Here is a 19,775-nt window from a genome sequence, read left to right on the forward strand (position 1 = left end):
AAACCCCCAAGATCTTCTGTGCTGCTTTTAGCTTTTGCTTAAAATTACATTTCACACCTGTTAATTATATTAATCTCATCCTGTGTTCTGACATAAATCAAGGAAAATATCAAAACATCTTAACATTAACCTAGAAATGGAGAAATACCACTAGCAAATTTAAAATGGCTTTGCAGGTACATCTTTCCAGATGTAGGTCTGATGATCTACCCAGAGTATATTTACATCTTTTCTCTCTCTGATTCTCAGAGAAAGCTCTGTGGCTGTCATTATTCAACATTTTGGATTGCAAGTGTGTGTGCATGTATGTATATACACTAATATATATATATATATATATATATATATATATATATATATGAAAAAAGAAAAACTCCCTTTAACAGTTACCTCTTCATTGTTAAAGCAGACCGATGGGAGAGGGGGGTTTGTTAAGGATCATCTTCTGTAGCCGATCAGTCCACATTTGGAGCAGCAGGCTGGTTTATCAAGGACTGAGACAAATTAATTTACAGTTTGTGTTTTTGTGGACCACTTAGGTCGCTCTACTGTGTCTCTTGTGTCCCTTTGCTGCCGAGCAGGTGGTGAAATGACATTTACAGCCTTTATTATAAAAAAATAAAATAAAATAAAAAGCCTTCTACATGGGATTTAACAAAAAAAAAAAAACAGCTGAAAAACAGAGCAATAAGTATATATCATTAATTAAAAGTCAAGTTTGATATTTCAATGCACAGAAATAAACTTAAAAAAATCCACACAAATAAAATGTACAATTACCTTTTATTTTTCAAGATGAAATCAGTTTCAACAAAGAAAATCAACCACGTTTCATTTTCTGTTCACATTACACTGAAATCGGATATCCGTTACATGGTAATAACCAAATTACTGACACCTCATATCTACAGGTAGAACACAACAATCAGTACAAGTACAGAGAAGCAGTGTTAAGAGTAAAGTTAAACTGTATGTGAAGGGTTCCTACTCAGCTCATAAAAAGAAACAGCAGCCCTGCATTATCACTGCTTACAAAAAAATACAATGATGATGACTGCATGTGACGGTCATAATCCACCGACCGCTGGCTCTGCAGTCCGTGTTGTGCAGTTGAGACGACACAGAAGAAGAGGAAGTGAGGCATCTAAAAGTGTTGGCTCATCTTCTTCGGCTGATGCTTAGTGACTGTCTGCTGCCACTCCTGCCAGAAAGAAAGACACATCAGAAATTCCTAAAAGTTTTCTTTGGATCAGCATTAGAAGTCCATTTGTTTAAGTTCTGCGGTTATTTTGTGCATGACATCTGTAAACTAGCTGTCTTGAAAGGCTTCTGTACCACAGATTAGCTGATAAAAGCAGGCCAAAGAGTACCAGAGATTTTAGCTCTGAACTAAACCCTCTTAGACATAAAAACTGTTCTAGCATCTTGTTCTGTGAGCAGCTGTTTTCTGAACTCAGTCATCAGGACAAACTGGAAAACAAAATTCAAAACTACAGTAATGTGCATCAGTAAATTAACTGTCCACCACCACCCGCCCCCCTTTTACTATCATCAACTTTTAAAAGTAGGACCAACCACAGATTCAATCAAAGTCTTCAGCGCAAACTCGCAAAGCTAACCTAAAAATGGTGCATCAACATTACCAACCAACTTGTTAAAAATATTGCTAAATCTTTGGATTTGGCACACAAAACACTCCACTAACTGTGGTTCATACACACACAAAGTTGACGGTGGTCTGGACCCGTTAAAAGTTGGTGGTGATAAAGAACTTATTTTCCTGGACACCAGCTGAAGCAAATATGTTTGCATAAGCCGAGTTTCTACTAGGGGGACTTCCAGGTAGTTTCTTCTGGGGTCTAGATTTTTGGTGCGCGTCTCCTTTACCAAGAATGGCCCCGGAGAAGTGGCTTTCAGGAACCTTACGGGGGGGAAAAACATCCCTGTAGCCAAAGATGTACTCAGGTTGGCCAGCAGGAACTTCCTTGTGGGGGGGTCTCTGCTAGGGCCGAACGATTAACCGCATTTGCGACATTATCGCAATATCGAAAAAGGCGAATTTGAAATTGCAACGTGAGCAGTGGGGTTTTCACGTGCTGCGGATGTGAGCAATCACTCAACTGCATCAACTCTTCATGCTGCGCTTTAATCTGTTGCACAATGGCTTCTGGCTAGACTGTTTTATGAAGCTTATGGGCTCGATGGAACAGTCTGAAACTGAGTCTGGTTGTGCGTATCTCCTGCTAATGGAGACTCGCACAAATGGCCCGGTCTGTATAGAAGTCTCTGTTGGATATCTACTGACCTCCTGACCTGCAGTCCCTGCCATCTACACCTGTTTGTAAAGCCGTAGTACACTAACCATGTATCAGTAATATGTACATAGAACTCTTAGTTCTCCTTCTCAAGGATAGTTAATACTGATATATCTTGTCTTTTGTACCCTTGACTATATCAGTGATTCTTCTCTCAGTTCATCATTCTCTCTTTCTGGTCTCCCCTTTCCTGCTCTACCCGGCTGACAAACAGCAACTTCACAGTGATTCAGACTGAAACTGCACAAATTTCAAAAGCTTCAATTTCTGTCTGTCATCAGCGAAGGATGTTTTGCCAACAGGCTACAGCAAAAGTTTAACTTACTCTTCTACACAACACACTCACCCGTTGACTGTTTTTCTGAGTAGTTGCACTGCTAACCAGGCACATGCACAGGTAGTTTAAAAAGCAACAGTCAGTGCCACTTCCCCTTGGATGGGGAAGTCCTATGGATCCTTTTCAGACCCTACATCCTTCCAGATGAGGGTCTGATCTATCAGGCTATTAAAGTCTACTCTCTGGACATACATTTCCATGGGGATCAATAAAGTATCCATCTATCAATCAATCAATCAATCAATCAAATTAGTGATGCACCGATTGTTCGGTAACCGAAATTGTTCGGCCGAAAATGGCAAAAAAACACTTTCGGTGTTCGGTGGAATAAGTGGGGAAAAAAAACGGCGTTGTAAAATAAGGAAAAAGACTGGCCGCTCCGTCCCGTAACGTTGCGCACTACATAAATCGTTGGCCAACCAAAAACTTACCCCATAAGAATTTTACCTAACATTCACCAGGAGGTGGAACCAAAACAACATAATGCTGGGAAATAAATATTTTCTACCTTGTAATTTTGTAAAAGATTTTTTTCTTTGAAAAGCATGCCTAAATCAAATTTATTTGATTTATGCAATGGTGAAAAAATTGGCAAAATAAAAGAAAAACTGCTGAAGAACCATGTTCGGTATTGTTCGGTATTCGGCCAAGTGTTTATTATTATTTTCGGTTTCGGCCACAAATTTTCATTTCGGTGCATCACTAAATCAAATCATGTCCACACATATATTTAAGGATACTGAAGACTGAACTAATTTTATATTTGTACTCTGTGGTCTTTTGTAACAACACAACAGACAAGGTCTATATTACAGATATATTTTACAGACAAAAAGCCTTAGTGTGTGAACAGTTATGTTGCATGACTATTTAGTTATTCATTATATTATTAATAGATGAAACCCTTCCATTCAGGGTTCGAAACTAACTTTTTGATTCACTAAACAAGTGGACTGGTAGATTTTTTTAAAAAATGTTTTTTTTTTTTAAATACACTGGTAAAGCATATTTTTTCACTGGCCCAAAAAAATGAATGTCCTTTTTACATGAATTTCCCTACATTTCATTACGATAAGTATTATGTTGAATACAAAACTTAAATAAGAGTCCAAAGAAATGTTGAAATGACACCAGGTGGCGGGTTGTGTGTGGAATTTGTTGATGACAAGAGGAAGATGTGTACGAACTCCTCACCCTCAGAGCCATGGACGTCATAAATCAGCATATTACAGAACTGTAATCTACAACAGGCCACTAAAATGACAGACCACAAGTTTGCAAGACAAGGAATTTGGGTCATTGACAAACTGAAGAACTTCAGAAAGATGTTTTTAGCGGTCAACAAACAACAGCAGGAGGGGCAATGGGAGACTGCTGGTCATATTTATGCAACACTTTTTGGGGGAAGTTGCTGCGCAAATCCCTCTCTGGCAATAACACGCCCGGGGTTTACACTGGCCACCATTAAACACGTAGGGATAATAGCGAGCTCAAGTGTTTACCCGCCAGCGTGGCAGATAACCTCCCCGAACAAACATTTTACTCGCCATTGGTGAGCTTTACTTTCAGACCCTGTTTCAATTATTTGAATTCAATTTATCCTTAAATAAATCCTGACAAGTTAATTTCTTCTGATGGCAATTTTTTTCTTTTTTAGTTTTAGTTAAACTCAGATTTATGATGGAAAAGACAATTCAGCGTACACTGACTTGCAGCTGGGTGAGGGTCGCGCCGCCCTGATGTGTCTGGGAGGAGAATAACTGAGTGAGCGGGATTCTCTCAGTGAATCGGCAGGCACCCGGCCAGGCCTCGCAGGGCTGCAGGGAGACCACAAAGCCCAGCATTACTAAATCATTGAAAGGCTATTTACATTACCAGACCATTAAAGCTCAAGAGATGGAACTTAAAATAACAGATCGTGTATAGTGTATCCCAAATCTAAATATAAAAGAAACATGCTGTGTTTATTATTCAGTGTTGTTCTGATTGTGAGCTCGGCCTGAAAATATCCAATAATAAATCAAATAATTGGCTTTGACTTTTCAGGGAAAGCACCTATTTACAAAGGTGTCCTAAAAACGAACAAAAGTTGTGAATAACTGGCATAAATTGTATATGATGTCCATATGGTAACGGCTGGTCCATAACAAAAATAAACAAAAAACTTTGGAAATAAATACTACCAAAAAAAAAAACCTCACCTCTTTTTCTTTTTCTTTTCATCTTCAGAAGAAGATGAGGATGAAGAGCTTTTGACGTTCTCTACTTTCCTGTGAAAAAGAGGAAAATATGGCAGTAGTTAGTGAGGAGTTCTGCAGTCGTTTAAAAATGTACTAAATACTCTTAAATAATCACCCTTTTTCTTGCTCGGCTTCAGAGTCAGAGCTGTCTGAGGATGAAGAAGATGAAGAAGAAGAGGAGGAGGATGACGAGGAGGAGGATGAAGAGGAACTTGAGCTGCTGCTCCTGCTGGCTTTCTTGCTTGCATTCGCCTCAGACCCGTTCACAGCGGCGTCTTTTTTGACTACTTGTTCAGCCGGCTGACGAGCTGCAGGCGGTGACTGTTTTCTGCCTGGACCTTGCGAGGGCCGAGTGGCGTCTGACTGGCCAGCCGGACCTCTTCTGGAGCTCAAGTCGGAGTGCTGCACGTCGGAGTGCTGCAAGTCGGACTGTGACCCTCTCCTGCCTGAGGACGGAGCAGGGAACGAGTCTCTGGAGGGGCCCTGTGAGGAGGAGGAGGAACGGCTTTTCTGCTCTCTGTCCGGTCGCTGGGCCTCCTCTCCATCTTTCTTCTGCTCTCTCTCGGTTGGTGCTTTTGTGTCTCTAGTTTCTTGTGGTGGCGAAGGTGAGGAGGAAGAGGAAGATGAGGAGCTGGAAGAAGATGAGGAAGAGGACGACCTGCGGGGCTGGGGAACCTCTTTAGGATGTACATGCTCCTTTACCCTCTCTCTCACTTGCTGTGCATCCCTCAGTCTAGCCCTCTCGTTCCCCCTCTCCCTCTCTCTCTCCCTCGACAGTGAGCGACTGGTCTTCTGCTTCTGTTGTGGAGAAGCAGACCGGCGGAACCTGCAGGATAAAAAAACAAGACCATGAGCGACAGGTGAAACACTGCAGTTACATTTAGCATAGAGTCGAGGACTATTGTCAAGAAAATGTTACCTCTGTAGGCAGAATCGCAACAAACTGCATATACTACTATATCATTGATTACAGTAGTATGAGACAAAGTATTTGCATTTTACCTACTCAAGTGTCCCTTGTTAGTAATGTATTCCTCTCCTATGATTTCTATATTCCACATTTGAATAATGATTTCACAATAAAGTTATTTACTTACAACCAAGGTCAAATAACGGTTACTGAAACTGCATCAGTTGAGATTACACGTTATAGAAACTACTGATTTTATAAATGTCATCTTATAAATTAGATCTTGTATATTTGATAAAAAAGGTATCATGACCACAAATCTACATCTTAAGTCTCAATCCAACTCAATAACTCTTGATCTTCGAGCAAACAGGTCATCTTTAGAAATCGATGTGAAAGCTCAGCTCAGCTCTGCAGTATTTACAAGACCTGATAGTGCCTTATGTTCCTGGCAGAGCTCTCCGCTCTCAGAGTGCAGGTTTACTCGTAGTTCCTAGAGTATCTAAATGTAGATTTGGAGGGCGGGTGTTCTGCTATCAGGCACCATTACTATGGAACCAAATTCCAATCTGGGTTAAGGAGGCTGACACCACCTCCATCTTTAAAACTAAACTTAAAACCTTTCTGTTTAGTAAAGCCTATAGTTAGTGTTTAGTAAACCTCTAGCTGGTGTTGGTAAATCTCTAGGTAGTGTAAACTCTAGTGTGTTAGAGTCAGTAGTCATAGTTGCAGCTATAGAACAAGACTATAATAGTTAGTCTCAAATATAGCTTCCCTTACTCTCTTCTCCATTTCCAATTTTATAAATGTCTCATAGCTATCGTTTTGTCCATCGCTCCTGTAGTTTCTTGTGCTGGCCCCCCCTTTTCTCTTTTTTGTGCATGTTTGCAGGCCGGAGCCTCGGTAGCTGCGTTCTGGCCTGCGGTCCCCCCCCCCATAGATATTTATATAGATATAAAAAAGCGTCTAGAGACAACATCTTTTGTATTAGACGCTATATAAAAAAAATTGAATTGAAATTTAGAAAACTTTCAGTATCTCTGTTTTTGTAAACAATTTGGATATTTGGACAAGTTTTGGTTTTGAGGCTTTGCTTAAACAACATTTAAGTTGAAGAATCAATGCTAACCACACCATCATAAAGGTTTCAAATTACAGGATTATTTTCATACAAACATTTACCTTCCAGTGTAGCGATGGCACTGAGATTTACTAAGCAAATAAAAAACCTGGCGAATGTTAACTTTAGACCCTGGCCTAATCATTGAACATTTAGTACAGACGTGTAAAAACAAGAGAGGAGAGCTCAGCGCAACCGACATGGGTTTGTTGCTATAGCCAACACAGACTTTTTGAGATCATGGCACCGAATTATTTATTTTGTGCAATATTAACCCCCAGGAAGACAAGACATTCCTGTCACATTAAAGGAAGGATGCTTAGTAGGATGCACGATGCACTGTTAAGATCCAGTTTTCATTACCACATATTTAACAACACAGGGCTGCCAGCAGATGCAACCATCTGTTAAACAGCTACATATTCTCAGGAGTTGACTGGTTAATTAAAAAGAAGGCCAATTACCGTATTGGCCCGAATATAAGACGGTGTTTTTTGCATTGAAATAAGACTGAAAAAGTGGGGGAGAAACGAGAAAAGTGGGTGGAAGATCCGCACGTTAACCTGCAGCTGAGAAGTTATGATGCAAACTTCAAGATGATGATTTGAATGAGGCAAAATAACATGCTTTTTCTCTTAAATATATTGTTATAATCATTTGTTTCAGATGTACTGTAATTATTTTCTGTATGAAAATTGAATTTGATGTTCAAAAAGTCTTCTTTTTTTTTTTTTAACCTTGTCTGCACACAAAAAAGTATTTTTTCAAACTTGAGTCTTGAAAAAGAGGGGGTCGTCTTATAATCAGGGTCGTCTTATATTCGGGCCAATACGGTATCAGCTCAATTCATCATCAAACATCTACAGCAGAGATCCAGCTAAGTTTACTTACCTTCTGGGAGGACTTGGTCTTCTTTGAGTTCTCGATGAGGATCTGCTTCGCCTCTTTGGACTTCTGGACCTAGATTTGATGCGCCGCCTTGGACTTCTGGACCTGGATCTCATGACCCGCCTAGGACTTCTGGACCTAGATCTCATGACCCGCCTAGGACTTCTGGACCTAGATCTCATGAGCCGCCTTGGACTTCTGGACCTAGATCTCATGACCCGCCTTGGACTTCTGGACCTAGATCTGGGGAGCCGCCTTGGACTTCTGGATCTGGACCTTGGGAAAACTTTCACCCGTTCTCTGTCCCTGTGCCTCTCTCTTTCCCGGTCTGACCAGGCTGGAGGAGAAGCTCTTCTAGACCGTGGCGGGGGTTCTTGGTACTGTTTTGGGGGGGTGCGACGAGCTGGGGAGGGTGCAGAAGTCTTATGATGGACAGGTGGTGACTTCCTGGCTGGTGGGCTCGACCTCATCGTTCTCCTGGTTCCATCCCGGTCCCTCTCTCTCTCCCTTTCCACAGCCTTTGCCACAGGAGGAGAGGACCTGCTGCTTCCTCGGTTCCCTGCTCTCCTGGGTGGGGAGGGAGGTGGACTGGGGCTGTCTATCTGTGTGGGACTGTAACGTTCCTGCCCTTTTGTTGGGGGCGGGTAATCTTCTGCAGGAGCTCTTTGGGATGATCGTTCCCTCTCAAACTTTTCCCCTCCAGCATCTCTGTCTCTCTGGGATCGTCTGGCTACGTCGCTTCCAGAAGCAGAGGCTGAGCCTTCCTTCCTACCATTGGCTAAAAACCTTTCGACTGCTGCTCCGACAGCAGATTTCTGTGTGCCGCTTCTTTCCTGTTCTTCTGAAACAGCTTTCTTGGTTTCACCTTCATCTTCAGAGGATGATGCTGAGGCGGAAGATGAAGAGGAAGATGAAGAGCTGTCACTATCACTGTCGCTGCTGCTACTGCTGCTGCTGCTACTGCCACTGCCACTAGCACTGCTGCTACTACTGCTGCTGCTGCTGCTGCTGCTTCGTCTTTTTGCCTGTTTCGTCTCTTCTTCACGCTTCTTCTCTCTTACAGGGCTTTTAGTCTTTGTGTGCCTCTCGCTCAACTCTGGTTTGTCACTCTGGAGCCTTTCATAAGATTTTGATCCATCCCTTCTGCCTTCTGCAGATGATTGGACTTCTACTTCATCTCTCCTCCCTCTCTCTTGCTCCCTCTGCTTGTTGACATACTTCGTCCTCTCTTTAGACCTCTCCTGGTCTGCTCCTTGGCTCCTCTCTTTCTCTTTCTGGCGTCCATTGGCAACTGGTGAGCGGGAGGAGGGTGACAGCGAGCCACGGGACTGGGGTCTACCCCTGTCACGTAACTCGCAGGGAGAATTTTCTTCTTTTTGCTTCTTGGAATCATCTTTTCTGTTGTTCCTTTCCTTTTGTGTTCTTGAGCTGGAATGAAGGTCCCTTTCAGTCAAGTGCTCCCTTTCCCCACTCTTCTTTCTTGCCCTCTCCTTTTCAGGGGGAGGTGAAGGAGATGAGGAATCATGTCTCTTCTTTTTGTCCTCTTTATTCCTGGTCTTTTCTTGCTCTGTCTCTTTGGTCCTCTCTCCCCTAGGTCCTTGTTTAGGAGGAGGAGGAGAAGAGGAGGATGAAGAGGAATCATGTCTGGTCCTTTGAGTTATATTGTCCTTTCTTTTGTCTCCCTTATCTGTACTCCTTGAGCGCCTCCCCTTTTCCCCTTCATTTTCTCTGCTTCTGGATGGCCGCCTCTTCTCCATCTCTATGCTCCTTGAGCGCCTCCTCTTCTCTATCTCTATGCTCCGCTTCTCTATCTCTATGCTCCTCTTCTCCATCTCCATGCTCCTCTTCTCCATCTCCATGCTCCTTGAGCGCCTCCTTTTCTCCATCTCTATGCTCCTGGAGCGCCTCCTCTTTTGCACCTCTATGCTCCTGGAGCGCCTCCTTTTCTCCATCTCAACACTCCTTGAACGCCTCCCTTTATCACTCTCCTTCTGTTTGCTTCTGGATCTTCTTCCCCTTTCCCTCTCCAGGATTTTCGTTTGTGGCTGAGGGGGAGGTGATAAGGAATCCCGTCTCCTCGAGGTTTTCTCCGTCTCTCTCTGACGCTTGTTTTCTCTCTCACGATTGGTCTTCCTCTGCACAACAAGGAAAAAGATTAATGCAAGCTTCCAGGTGATTCATTTAATATGCAGTAAATAGTAAATAATGCAGAAATAAAAAGCTCAATAATTGTAACTGGACTAGTGCACAAAGTCTTACCCCTTCTTGACGTTGCGGGCTGTGTTCCTCATAACCACGTCTCCTCCTCTCTGGCGATCGCCCCTTTCTTCCCTCATCAATGTTTCTTGAAGTTTGAACCTGTTGTCGTGATCTCTGTGGAGACTGGTTGCTGTTATGACGGGAAAATAAATGACACATCAACTTAGACTGCATCCTTTGGAAAAAAAGAATTTCATTTACATATCAGGACTCAAATGAGATACTTTGTGCAGAAATGTGTAAATCTAAAAGGAGAGACAACAGAATTATGTCCACCCTCAAGCACATCCAGTTTATTTATATTTTGAGAAACAACAACCAAAACAACTTGATTATAATCACTTTTAAAGTAGTGATGCACCGATTGTTCGGTAACCGAAATTGTTCGGCCGAAAATGGCAAAAAAACACTTTCGATGTTCGGTGGAATAAGTGGGGAAAAAAACGAACAATTAATAACGGCGTTGTAATATAAGGAAATGGACTGACCGCTCCCGTACCGGTTGCGCACCACAAACATAAATCGTTGGCCAACCAAAAAGTAACCACATAAGAATTTTACCTAACATTCACCAGGAGGTGGAACCAAAACAACATGATGCTGGGAAATTAAAAAATGTTCAGTTTTGTATGTTCAATAAATATTTTCTACCTTGTAATTTTGTAAAAGATTTTTTTCTTTGAAAAGCATGCCTAAATCAAATTTATTTGATTTATGCAATGGTGAAAAAATTTGGCAAAATAAATGAAAAACTGCGAAGAACCATGTTCGGTATTGTTCGGTATTCGGCCAAGTGTTTATTATTATTTTCGGTTTCGGCCACAAATTTTCATTTCGGTGCATCACTATTTTAAAGTGATCAATTTTTAAATACTTGGCATGGGTCAACAACTCAGCACACTTAGCTCATCAGGCAGGTGCATCTGAGGATGATGCAACTGCAGGTGATGTAAAGAAGAAAAGGTCAAAAACATGAGGATAATCCTCCTTGCATCAAATCGCCAGAAAGTTAAAGAGACCAGTGGAGACTATCGTTAGTCTGTCGGTAGTCTCCAGTCAAGTCTTTGTTAAAATAAGAACCTGGTTAAGTTAAAACTAATAATTTTGTGGATTTGTTACAATTTCATTGGAAATTACAAGCAGTGTTTATTTCCAAATAACATATGTTCTTCCTGAGAAGTCATGCCATATTCTCAGTAGCCTGCATTGATTAATCTTCCTGATAATTTTTCCCAGACTTTTTTTTGGTTGTTTTTTTAGTAGTCGCAGCTTTTGCACCTGTCCCCCTGTTAAGCTGGCACCTTTCATCTTTTCCTTCATTTTCTACCTGTGAGCAGAGCTGGAGGAGACACTTCGGTGTCGACCAGATATAGTTTTCGGGGGACTTGGACTTTCACTCTTCCTTTTCTTCTTGGATACTTCCTTTTTCTCATCTGAAGAACTTAAGAGTTGTTGAGGGACAGAAAATTACACATTAACCACAGTTGGGAATTAAAACAGTTGTTGAGCAGCAATATCACACAGAAATAAATAAGCATAATAATAATAAAAATTAAAAAAAGAAAAAACACCTACCTGTCATCTTCATCTTCAGATACCTCACTGAAAAGAAAATTATATTAATCATCATTCTCAATGTAACATTAAATCTCCAGTAAAAAAAGAAAGAACAAGAAATTTGGCAGTGGTGTACCGTTTCTTTTTCTTCTTTTTGGATCTTTTCTTCTCTCTGTGAGGTGATGGAGAGGAGCTCTCTGAGCTGCTTCAAAAAGAAAACAAACATGTCAGATGGCCTTTCATCAGTCCACATCTTCTCTGCTCTTACCAGATTCATTCCCTCACCTCTCTCTGTTCTTGTTTTTCTTCTTCTTCTTTCGACTGCGCTTCTTGGGGGGAGAATCCGAATCATCTGAAACTTCCACCAACCTGACAGAGAAAAGTTGACAAGGCTTTAGTCATAAAGGAGAATTATGTAATTTAAGGAATGTAAGGAAATGTAGATTTAAAGACTGAAGTGTATGAGCACAACAAATGCTTGAATGTATGACATTGTTTAATATTGATTAACAGAACCAAATCAAATCACAGCAGACTTTGTGAAATTGGAGAGCATTAATCTTTCATCCAGTTAATCAACCTATCATGATGATTAATATCCCTAACTATTATGATTGATGACCTTCTGCTCTTGTTCTGTCCTGCATGTTCAACTGGCCAAAAAAATGACGAAAGTGACAAATTCTATTTATTTAAAAAATAAATAGATGCGAGTCATAATATAAAGCAAGGTGATATTGTAAGAAATCTTGGCAATGCTTCCGAAGATTCATAGGAAAATTGCAATTGAATCCTAAGGCCATCAAAGATGCACACCTTAAGTAGCATTGTCACTGTCCTTATGGCAGTGGTGAGGAATAGATTTATACTAAATATTAGAGATGCAGTTATACCGGTTTTCTTGGCCCATTCCGATTATTCACAAAGTGTGACCTGCCGGCTCTGATTTTTGTCTAATTATCAATTTTTTTTAAATACTACAAGCCCCCCTTTAGTTTCCTTTTTGGAATCAAGGGATTTTCATTATTTAGTATACATTATTGTTTTCATTGTTGAAAAAGTAGTAAAAATAGTAGTTATACAGTCTTTTGTTGTTATGTTATGTATAACAGTTTTTATTATTATAGTGACAGCAGGCTATAAAAATGTACTTCATACCTTGTCTGGGATCAATTACTGTGGCCAGAGTTAAGTATAGCTCTTCTTCAGCCTTTCTGAGGCAGCTCCAGCTGAGGGGTTTAGCTATATACAGCCATCAACAACTAAAATGGATCTAAACATTTAATCAAAATTGAAACTGAAGCAAGAATGGATATCATTAAAAATTCTTGCATAACATGTGTTTGGCTGATCCACTTCAAATGTTGATGACTGTATACTATAATTTCGTATCAAGTCAGGTGAATTTATCTACAGTTTATTGCTTTATATATATATATATATATATATATATAAATGCATTTATAATATGGGGTGTAGCCTTTTGATTGGTAATCTGCTTTCCCAATCGCTAGCTATCGTCACTTCCTCATCAATCGTCATTCTACGGAACTGTGGCTATTGACTGACATAAGTTGGGCTTCCCATGCCTAGTTACCCATTTACGAGAAAAAAAGAAAAAAAAATACAAAAAAAAGAATTGAAAACTGCTCTTCAGAAAACCTATGGGGTGACATTGTGGATAGTTTGTCCAGCAAGTCTATGATTCTCCTTGCAAAAATGTGTATGTACCGCCGGATAAAAGGGACATGCGCAAATTGGACCAGAGGGAATCTGTAATAAGGTTTGGTGAGCGGCCAGTCACCAGTCAGGCTAGAAATCTGCAATTTCTGGCCCCTGGTCGGTCAATAGGTGATTCTGTTCTAAGTATATGTACTAAAAATGAAAATCTTCAGGAGCGACTTCATTCACGCATTGTATGACTTCCGTGTGTACTGCTCACGTATATTTCTGCTGCTGCAGCTTCTCCCTCTCTATGCGCTCCTGCTCTCTCTTCTCTTTCTCTTTCTCCTTGCGGTCAGCGTGGAAGGACGATCCATCCACGTAGTCACTGGAGATGCCAAAAGCAGCACGAAGTCTGTCGTTCTTCTGCTGGTTGGCTGCTGCCAAGGCATGAGTTTCTGTCACACTGAGAGAACAAAAACACATTTCATCACCAAAACAATGCATTTTATGCAAATTAGTTTGTGGGTGTGCTATATCTTTAATCAGCATGGGAAAGACAATAACTCATTAATATATATACATATTTTTTTTAAACAATCAGACATTCAATGGTAGCTACTGAAACTAAAATACCAAAATAACAATGATGAAAACGACCTTTTAAAAGTTGAAATATCACAGTAATGAAGTTACAAAGGGGTAATTGCACCCATTTTTGAAATTCTTGCTCAAAAGATCAATATTTTTATTCAACTAAAAAGGTATAGTTGAATACATCTGGTATCAAAGTGAAGGTAACAGGTGTGAAATTACAGCACAGGTGGACATTTTAATCACACACTACAGTAAATGAAAAGGGAAGCAAAGAGGGAAGAAAAAAAAATCATTGACAAAATGTCACTTTTTGAATGCACCTCTTTGTATTTATATAGTGAAAACCTGAACAAATTCAACAATCATTCTATGAAATTAATCGCAAATTACTTGTAGTGAAATGAGCTGAGCAATGAATGTTGTAACGAGAGGTTAACTATCTGTCATCATGAGCAAATCTGACCACATACATACAATAACCATCTTGCTCCCTGAATGTTTTTAGCTTGTCGGCTGACCACTGACAGTCAACAAAATACTCAAATATATCAAGAATGTAAATCTGTGGCATTTTACTGATATTTTTTGTGAAATGCTCATCCCCTCCACTGACATCTATCGTCTTCCTGCCAACTTTGCTCATGAACCTACGTCTCTTGTTGACAGATTTTGCTTCATCACAGTCTCTGACGATGCAGGATCTGTGGCCACGACAAATTCTGCCAACTTTTTTTTTTCTTCCCACAAGTACATAATCCCTTTCACTGTAAAATATCATCCAACTCTCTCCCTGATTTTCTGAAGGCCATGTTGTGAAATATTATTCAGTTTTGCTGTACTCACGCTGGTTTCTGACCAGTGGTAGGAGGTGGCTCCTGCTTTTCCTGCAGCATCAAGCGGAAACTGTTCACCTTCTCTTCAATCTCCTCTGCAGAATACCTGTGTATCCAAATACAGGAAAGTGATTTAAAAAGGTACAAAAGCTAGTGTGACAGCATGCAATGTCACAATTATTTTTCTCCAGCTGTAGTAATCTGGAACTTTAGTTTTACCCTTGTTCCTCCATCATGTCCTGCAGCTCAGCGCATTTGACCTCCAGCTGCCTCTTGCGTTGATGCTCCAGGATGTCAGCATTGGGCTGCCTGTTGAGCTGACTCTCCAGCCTTTCCCGGTCCTTCTCATCCCGCTCACCACCCCGGTCATCTCGAGGCTGCTTGACCCTCAGGCTTGACAAGTTACGCTGCACGTAGCCATTGGTGCCGCTGCCCCGAGGAGTTGTCAGGCCAATACCATTGTACATGGTTCTGTAAATTATAAAAGGAAAATATTTCAAGTGATTAAACAAAATTTAAGGGTTAGAGTTGTTCTGTTAATTAATGTGTCAACCTGATGTAAGGAGAACTCCCATTTCATAAAAGTCTTACAACCATGAGCATCTACACACAGCACTAAAACACTGACCACACCAGAATCAGAATCACCAACAGTGATTGCGCCATTTGCCTTGGTAAACACACGACAAATCAAAGTTTAAACGCTTCATTCATGTCAAGTTATTACTTTTATGAAATACTTAGTAAATATAAAAGGCTGTAGCTTTTAGTTAATGCACTTCAAGGTGTAGGGAGTAAGTATCATCAATGCTATGTTGTATTTGGCAAATACAGAGAAAGTAATCCAAGTCTGCACTTACATTAATTGGTTACTCCACTTGTGAATGCTTCAACTTTGCAACAGATTTGATGAATAGAGATAATAGTTTGACTGGTTGTAAGAAACATTATACCAAACATATGACAGACACTAAAGGAAACAGTCTTCTTCAGCAAGATGACAATTTCCTGAAGTTTTAATGAAATGCCTGTATGCTTTGGTCAAAATGCCAGACACACTGTACGGCAGCTGGTTTTAGAGGGTGGAGGGAGCCACTTGACATCCAGTATGATGTTAAGCCAGGTGAATATAAAAATTTGAAGATTGGATAATTGTACTTTGATCCAAGTATGTGCTGTGTAATAAGGTCCTGCAAATCTCAACGGCTCAATCAATGTCATTTTCAGTTCTAGGTGGCCCCAAACAAAGTGGCAGGATTACTTTCTGTCAATTTTTCCTTTGGTCGTCACTTCAGACATAACAACCTTATATAATACACATAAAATTATTGCACACAAAGCATGTTCAAGGTCAACTGAAACATTTCAGGCAGATGGCACAAAGCCTGGCTGTGCTCAGATTCCTTCCTTATTTTAAACCCATAGTCATAACATGTTTGCTGGATTCTCTTTAAACCATCACTAAGATTGTGGCACCAATTCACAAACAAAAAAGAAAAAACTTGTTCAGTGTTATTTCAAATTTTAAAAATAATGTTCAAAGCAAAAAATAGATCGTTACCAGAACAGTTACAAAATTTGTTCATATTGGAGGATGAAGACAACAGACTTAAACATGATTTCAAACATACTTTTGCAAGGCTAAACATAAAACAAAGGTGTATTTCTGTTACAGGTGTAAAATTATGGCATGGACAAAGCAAGGAACTGAGAGGTTGCACAAGTTTGTATCAACTTAAGAAAATGTTTAAAAAAGAGAAGATAAGTGCCTACAAAAAAGAAGGGGAAAGAGAAAAAGAATAGATAGAGTGGTATTTTTTGTTTGTTTTCATGTTATAAATATGTGATAGATAGATTGGTGTTCAGTAAGTCAACGTAACTGTATTAACAGAGAGGGGCAGGTATCATAAGTTTTCTTCTTCCTGCTCCTTTTTTTTCATGGTGATAATGTGTACTTCATGGAATTTTGTACAACATTATTGAGAATATATACCATGAATGAAATAAATGAAATTATACAACTGTCTTTTTGTTTTTTGAATGGCAAAGCTGAAAAAAAGGATGTGTGCTCACTATAAAATGGAATGTGATGTGTCCACATTAGTTAAGTGTAATCCGTGATAATTAACTAATCGTAATTTTTAAAAGAAACATTTAAAGGAATAAAGGGTGGACGTTTCAAACTAAATATTTCAACATGATGACTTGGCTTTTCAAGCATCTTCAAACACCGAGGGCCTCCCTTTCATAAAATGGCAGACAGTAAAATCGTAGTCACTCGAGATAATTGTACAGTCTTTGTTTTTTGCCTTAAAGCAAAAGCTCCCGCCTGAACCTTTATACAATTATAGGTATAAAAGTGTGAAATCACTGCAACATCAGCACAAACCACGTTAACGACGGCCTTTTGTTGATAGTTTTATAGTTGGGCCCCATTTCCCGCTGTTCGTACGAGGAAAACACACTCGATCTGATCTCTGGACTGTAATAAAAGTACTACAAAAGATGTATTAATTTAAATACTTTAATGTTTGTCGAGCATCAACACGTGCACCAGGTCAGGCCTTAATGGAGAAAACGACGAAAGGAACAACCTGATCAAAACAATCGGCCCATAAACGCTTTAAACCGGCAGTAGTGACTTAAACATTTCTAAACAGCGAGTGGATTCAATGTTTAGACATTGTGTCGCCAGTGTTGAGAGAGAAAGGCCCGCAGACACATGAAGGTGCAGCTAAATAAACCCCAGGAAGCTAAAGGTAATTGTTACGTACCAGCCTTTTCTCCTTAAGGAGAGAAAACACAGTCAGCGAAAATGTGGCGTTAGGCAACCTCCCGTAAAAACACACACCGAAATGGAGCCTTTTTGGAGAAATCACGTCTTTGAAAGTGTCGTAAAAAAAAGAGCTGCTAGCTCCTGTAGCTAACTAATCTATAACCACAGGGGGAGCGAGATGAACACCACGTGACGTCACACCTACGTCACCACGTTATACCACACGTTCAGGAGGCGAACGATTAGTTGTTATTAGCTGATATATCAAAGTATCTTTTATTTTAATCTCTTTCTGAAATGTCGATGCCATTTGCCTTAAAAGGCCTTACTGTTTTTGTTATTAATTTTAGTTATGTTTACCTTGTAAACAGCTATCAAACCTGTGTGTTTATGTACAGAGGTGTCAAAAGTATTCACATTCATTACTCAGGTAGAAGTATAGATACTAGAGTTTAAAAATACTCCTGTGGAAGTTGAAGTATCAAATCAAGTTTTTTACTCAAGTAAAAAGTATTAAAAAAATAAATAAATAAAAAATAAAAGTATAAAAGTAAAAGTAATGTAAGAAGGGGGAAACCCATTAAGGACAAAAGCTATTGAAAATGAATGCATCTTAGTATTGAGCATTAACGTGTGTTTCAGAGAGCAGGAGATATGATGACTAGTTGCCTATAAGTATTATAATGGTACAAAAAGTCAAACTTCAGAGGCATGTTATCATTTATCCTAACCTTTATTGGAATGTACATCCAAGTTTAGTTGCAGGAATCTGAGGGCAACGGATGTAAGAACAAAACTGGACAAGAACATCTGTGCCACAACCACAACCAAATTCACTCTATCCGGATGGCGCAATTTAACTGGATAGTTTTTTTTAAAGGCCGAAATGAAATAGAGTAACGAGGCTGTTTTTAAAATGTAAGGAGTAAAAAGTACGGATAATTGCGTGAAAATGTAAGGAGTAAAAGTAAAAAGTTGTCTGAAAAATAATTACTCCAGTGAAATATAGATAACCAAAATTTCTTCTTAAGTAAGGTAACGAAGTATTTGTACTTCGTTACTTGACACCTCTCTGTTTATGTATACGTATGTATATTCATCTCATGACCTGCCACTCAGCTTCCAGAATTTTTTAATTTTTTAAGTTTTCCTCAGACATCCATTCATATCAGACACTTGAAAAAATCATTCTGTAGTTAAGATCAGAAACACTACTGGAGTTGTTAAATTGTACTTTTTTTCATGCAATTATCCTACATCTTCTTCATTTTTCCTATCTTTCAATAATTCAGTATTCTTTTTCTTTTTCATGCTAAATTGTCTTTTTCTGTTTTATATTATGTATTTATATATTGTGTTTTTGCTTTGAAGTCAGCTGCTACAACTGCTGCTGTTACTGCTGTTGTTATTGCTCTTATGTTTGTTTTATAAAGGGGAAGCATTTTCATAAGCCTTTTTGGCTTCCACCTCTCCTGCACAATGCTTCATTTGACCATTGTTTATTACTGTTTTGTTTTATGTGCAAATAAACTAAACTAAACTTAACTAAACCTTATTGTTTGTGTTATGTCTCTTGTTCATGATACCTCCAAAAAATATGTTCTATTTTCTTATATTGTATTGTATTTCCTCCAAAAGCAGCTTGTATAAATGTGTGTTTTTGTCCATAAATTGTGTTTGATAAAAAAAAAAGTTACAATCATAGATATTACAACAGCTTGTGAAAGAAATGTACACATACCTGTCAAATAGAATCTCAATTTTGCAATTCTTTTCTAATAAAGAAGCTGAGAGCTTGAATTCTTTAAGTTTGCTATTGCACCAAAAGCGAAGGAAGTTCATTTTAAAATTCTTAATGGACTATACCCCTCTGCTGAATTTTGAAGACATTGATTTAATTTTGACTACAACAACTGGTCTTTTTCTGATGAACATATTGAAACAACTGAACATTTATTTTATGATTAAAATTTTAAAAAATGCCCAGAGAAAACAAAAAAATGTTACATATCATTAAAAATGTGCATTTTTAAAATTAGAAGTAGCACAATTAATGTATTTATCTCTTGGTCACATAGAATAAAATAGAATAGAATAGAATAAAATAGAATAAGCTTTCTTGGCCAAGTATGAACATGCCAGACAGGGAATTTGTTTTCGTTTTTTTTTTTCGCTCACTGAACCTAGATTTAAATAGTTGTAAACAGTAATAGACAAATGGCTCTTATTAACATATATACAATTTAAAAGTGAAAGGTGCAGCAGTGTGAGGTAGACATGA

General features: G+C 39.2%; 1 protein-coding gene across 4 annotated transcripts; it reads right to left on the bottom strand.

Moving 5' to 3' along the window:
• Positions 1 to 764: 764 nt before the first annotated feature.
• srrm2 (serine/arginine repetitive matrix 2) lies at positions 765 to 17,670 on the bottom strand. Of its 4 annotated transcripts, none has more exons than XM_061710880.1 (14): positions 17,493 to 17,670; positions 14,938 to 15,189; positions 14,729 to 14,824; positions 13,569 to 13,754; positions 11,912 to 11,995; positions 11,763 to 11,828; positions 11,645 to 11,671; positions 11,397 to 11,510; positions 10,070 to 10,199; positions 7,814 to 9,945; positions 5,008 to 5,718; positions 4,854 to 4,922; positions 4,356 to 4,469; positions 765 to 1,201 (listed from the first exon to the last, which is right to left on the bottom strand). In XM_061710880.1, exons 2-14 carry the CDS (start codon positions 15,183 to 15,185, stop codon positions 1,159 to 1,161), a joined length of 4,020 nt encoding a protein of 1,339 aa, XP_061566864.1. In that variant the 5' UTR covers positions 15,186 to 15,189; positions 17,493 to 17,670; the 3' UTR covers positions 765 to 1,158. The 4 variants fall into 4 exon arrangements, with proteins under 4 accessions (XP_061566864.1, XP_061566865.1, XP_061566863.1 ...); XM_061710881.1 differs by having other exon boundaries at positions 4,362 to 4,469; positions 11,763 to 11,831; XM_061710879.1 differs by having other exon boundaries at positions 11,763 to 11,831.
• Between the last annotated feature and the right edge of the window lie 2,105 nt (positions 17,671 to 19,775).

Source organism: Cololabis saira, chromosome 21 (assembly GCF_033807715.1).
Source record: "Cololabis saira isolate AMF1-May2022 chromosome 21, fColSai1.1, whole genome shotgun sequence".
NCBI lineage: Eukaryota > Metazoa > Chordata > Actinopteri > Beloniformes > Belonidae > Cololabis > Cololabis saira.

Excerpts from the sequence above, each read along its gene's own strand:
- srrm2 (XM_061710879.1), bottom strand. The coding sequence starts at position 15,185 with ATGTACAATGGTATTGGCCTGACAACTCCTCGGGGCAGCGGCACCAAT. Across the intron at positions 13,755-14,728 it reads ACCACTGGTCAGAAACCAGC|TGTGACAGAAACTCATGCCT; the intron begins GTGAGTACAGCA and ends TTGTTCTCTCAG. Across the intron at positions 11,672-11,762 it reads AAAAAGAAGAAAAAGAAACG|TGAGGTATCTGAAGATGAAG; the intron begins GTACACCACTGC and ends TTTTCTTTTCAG.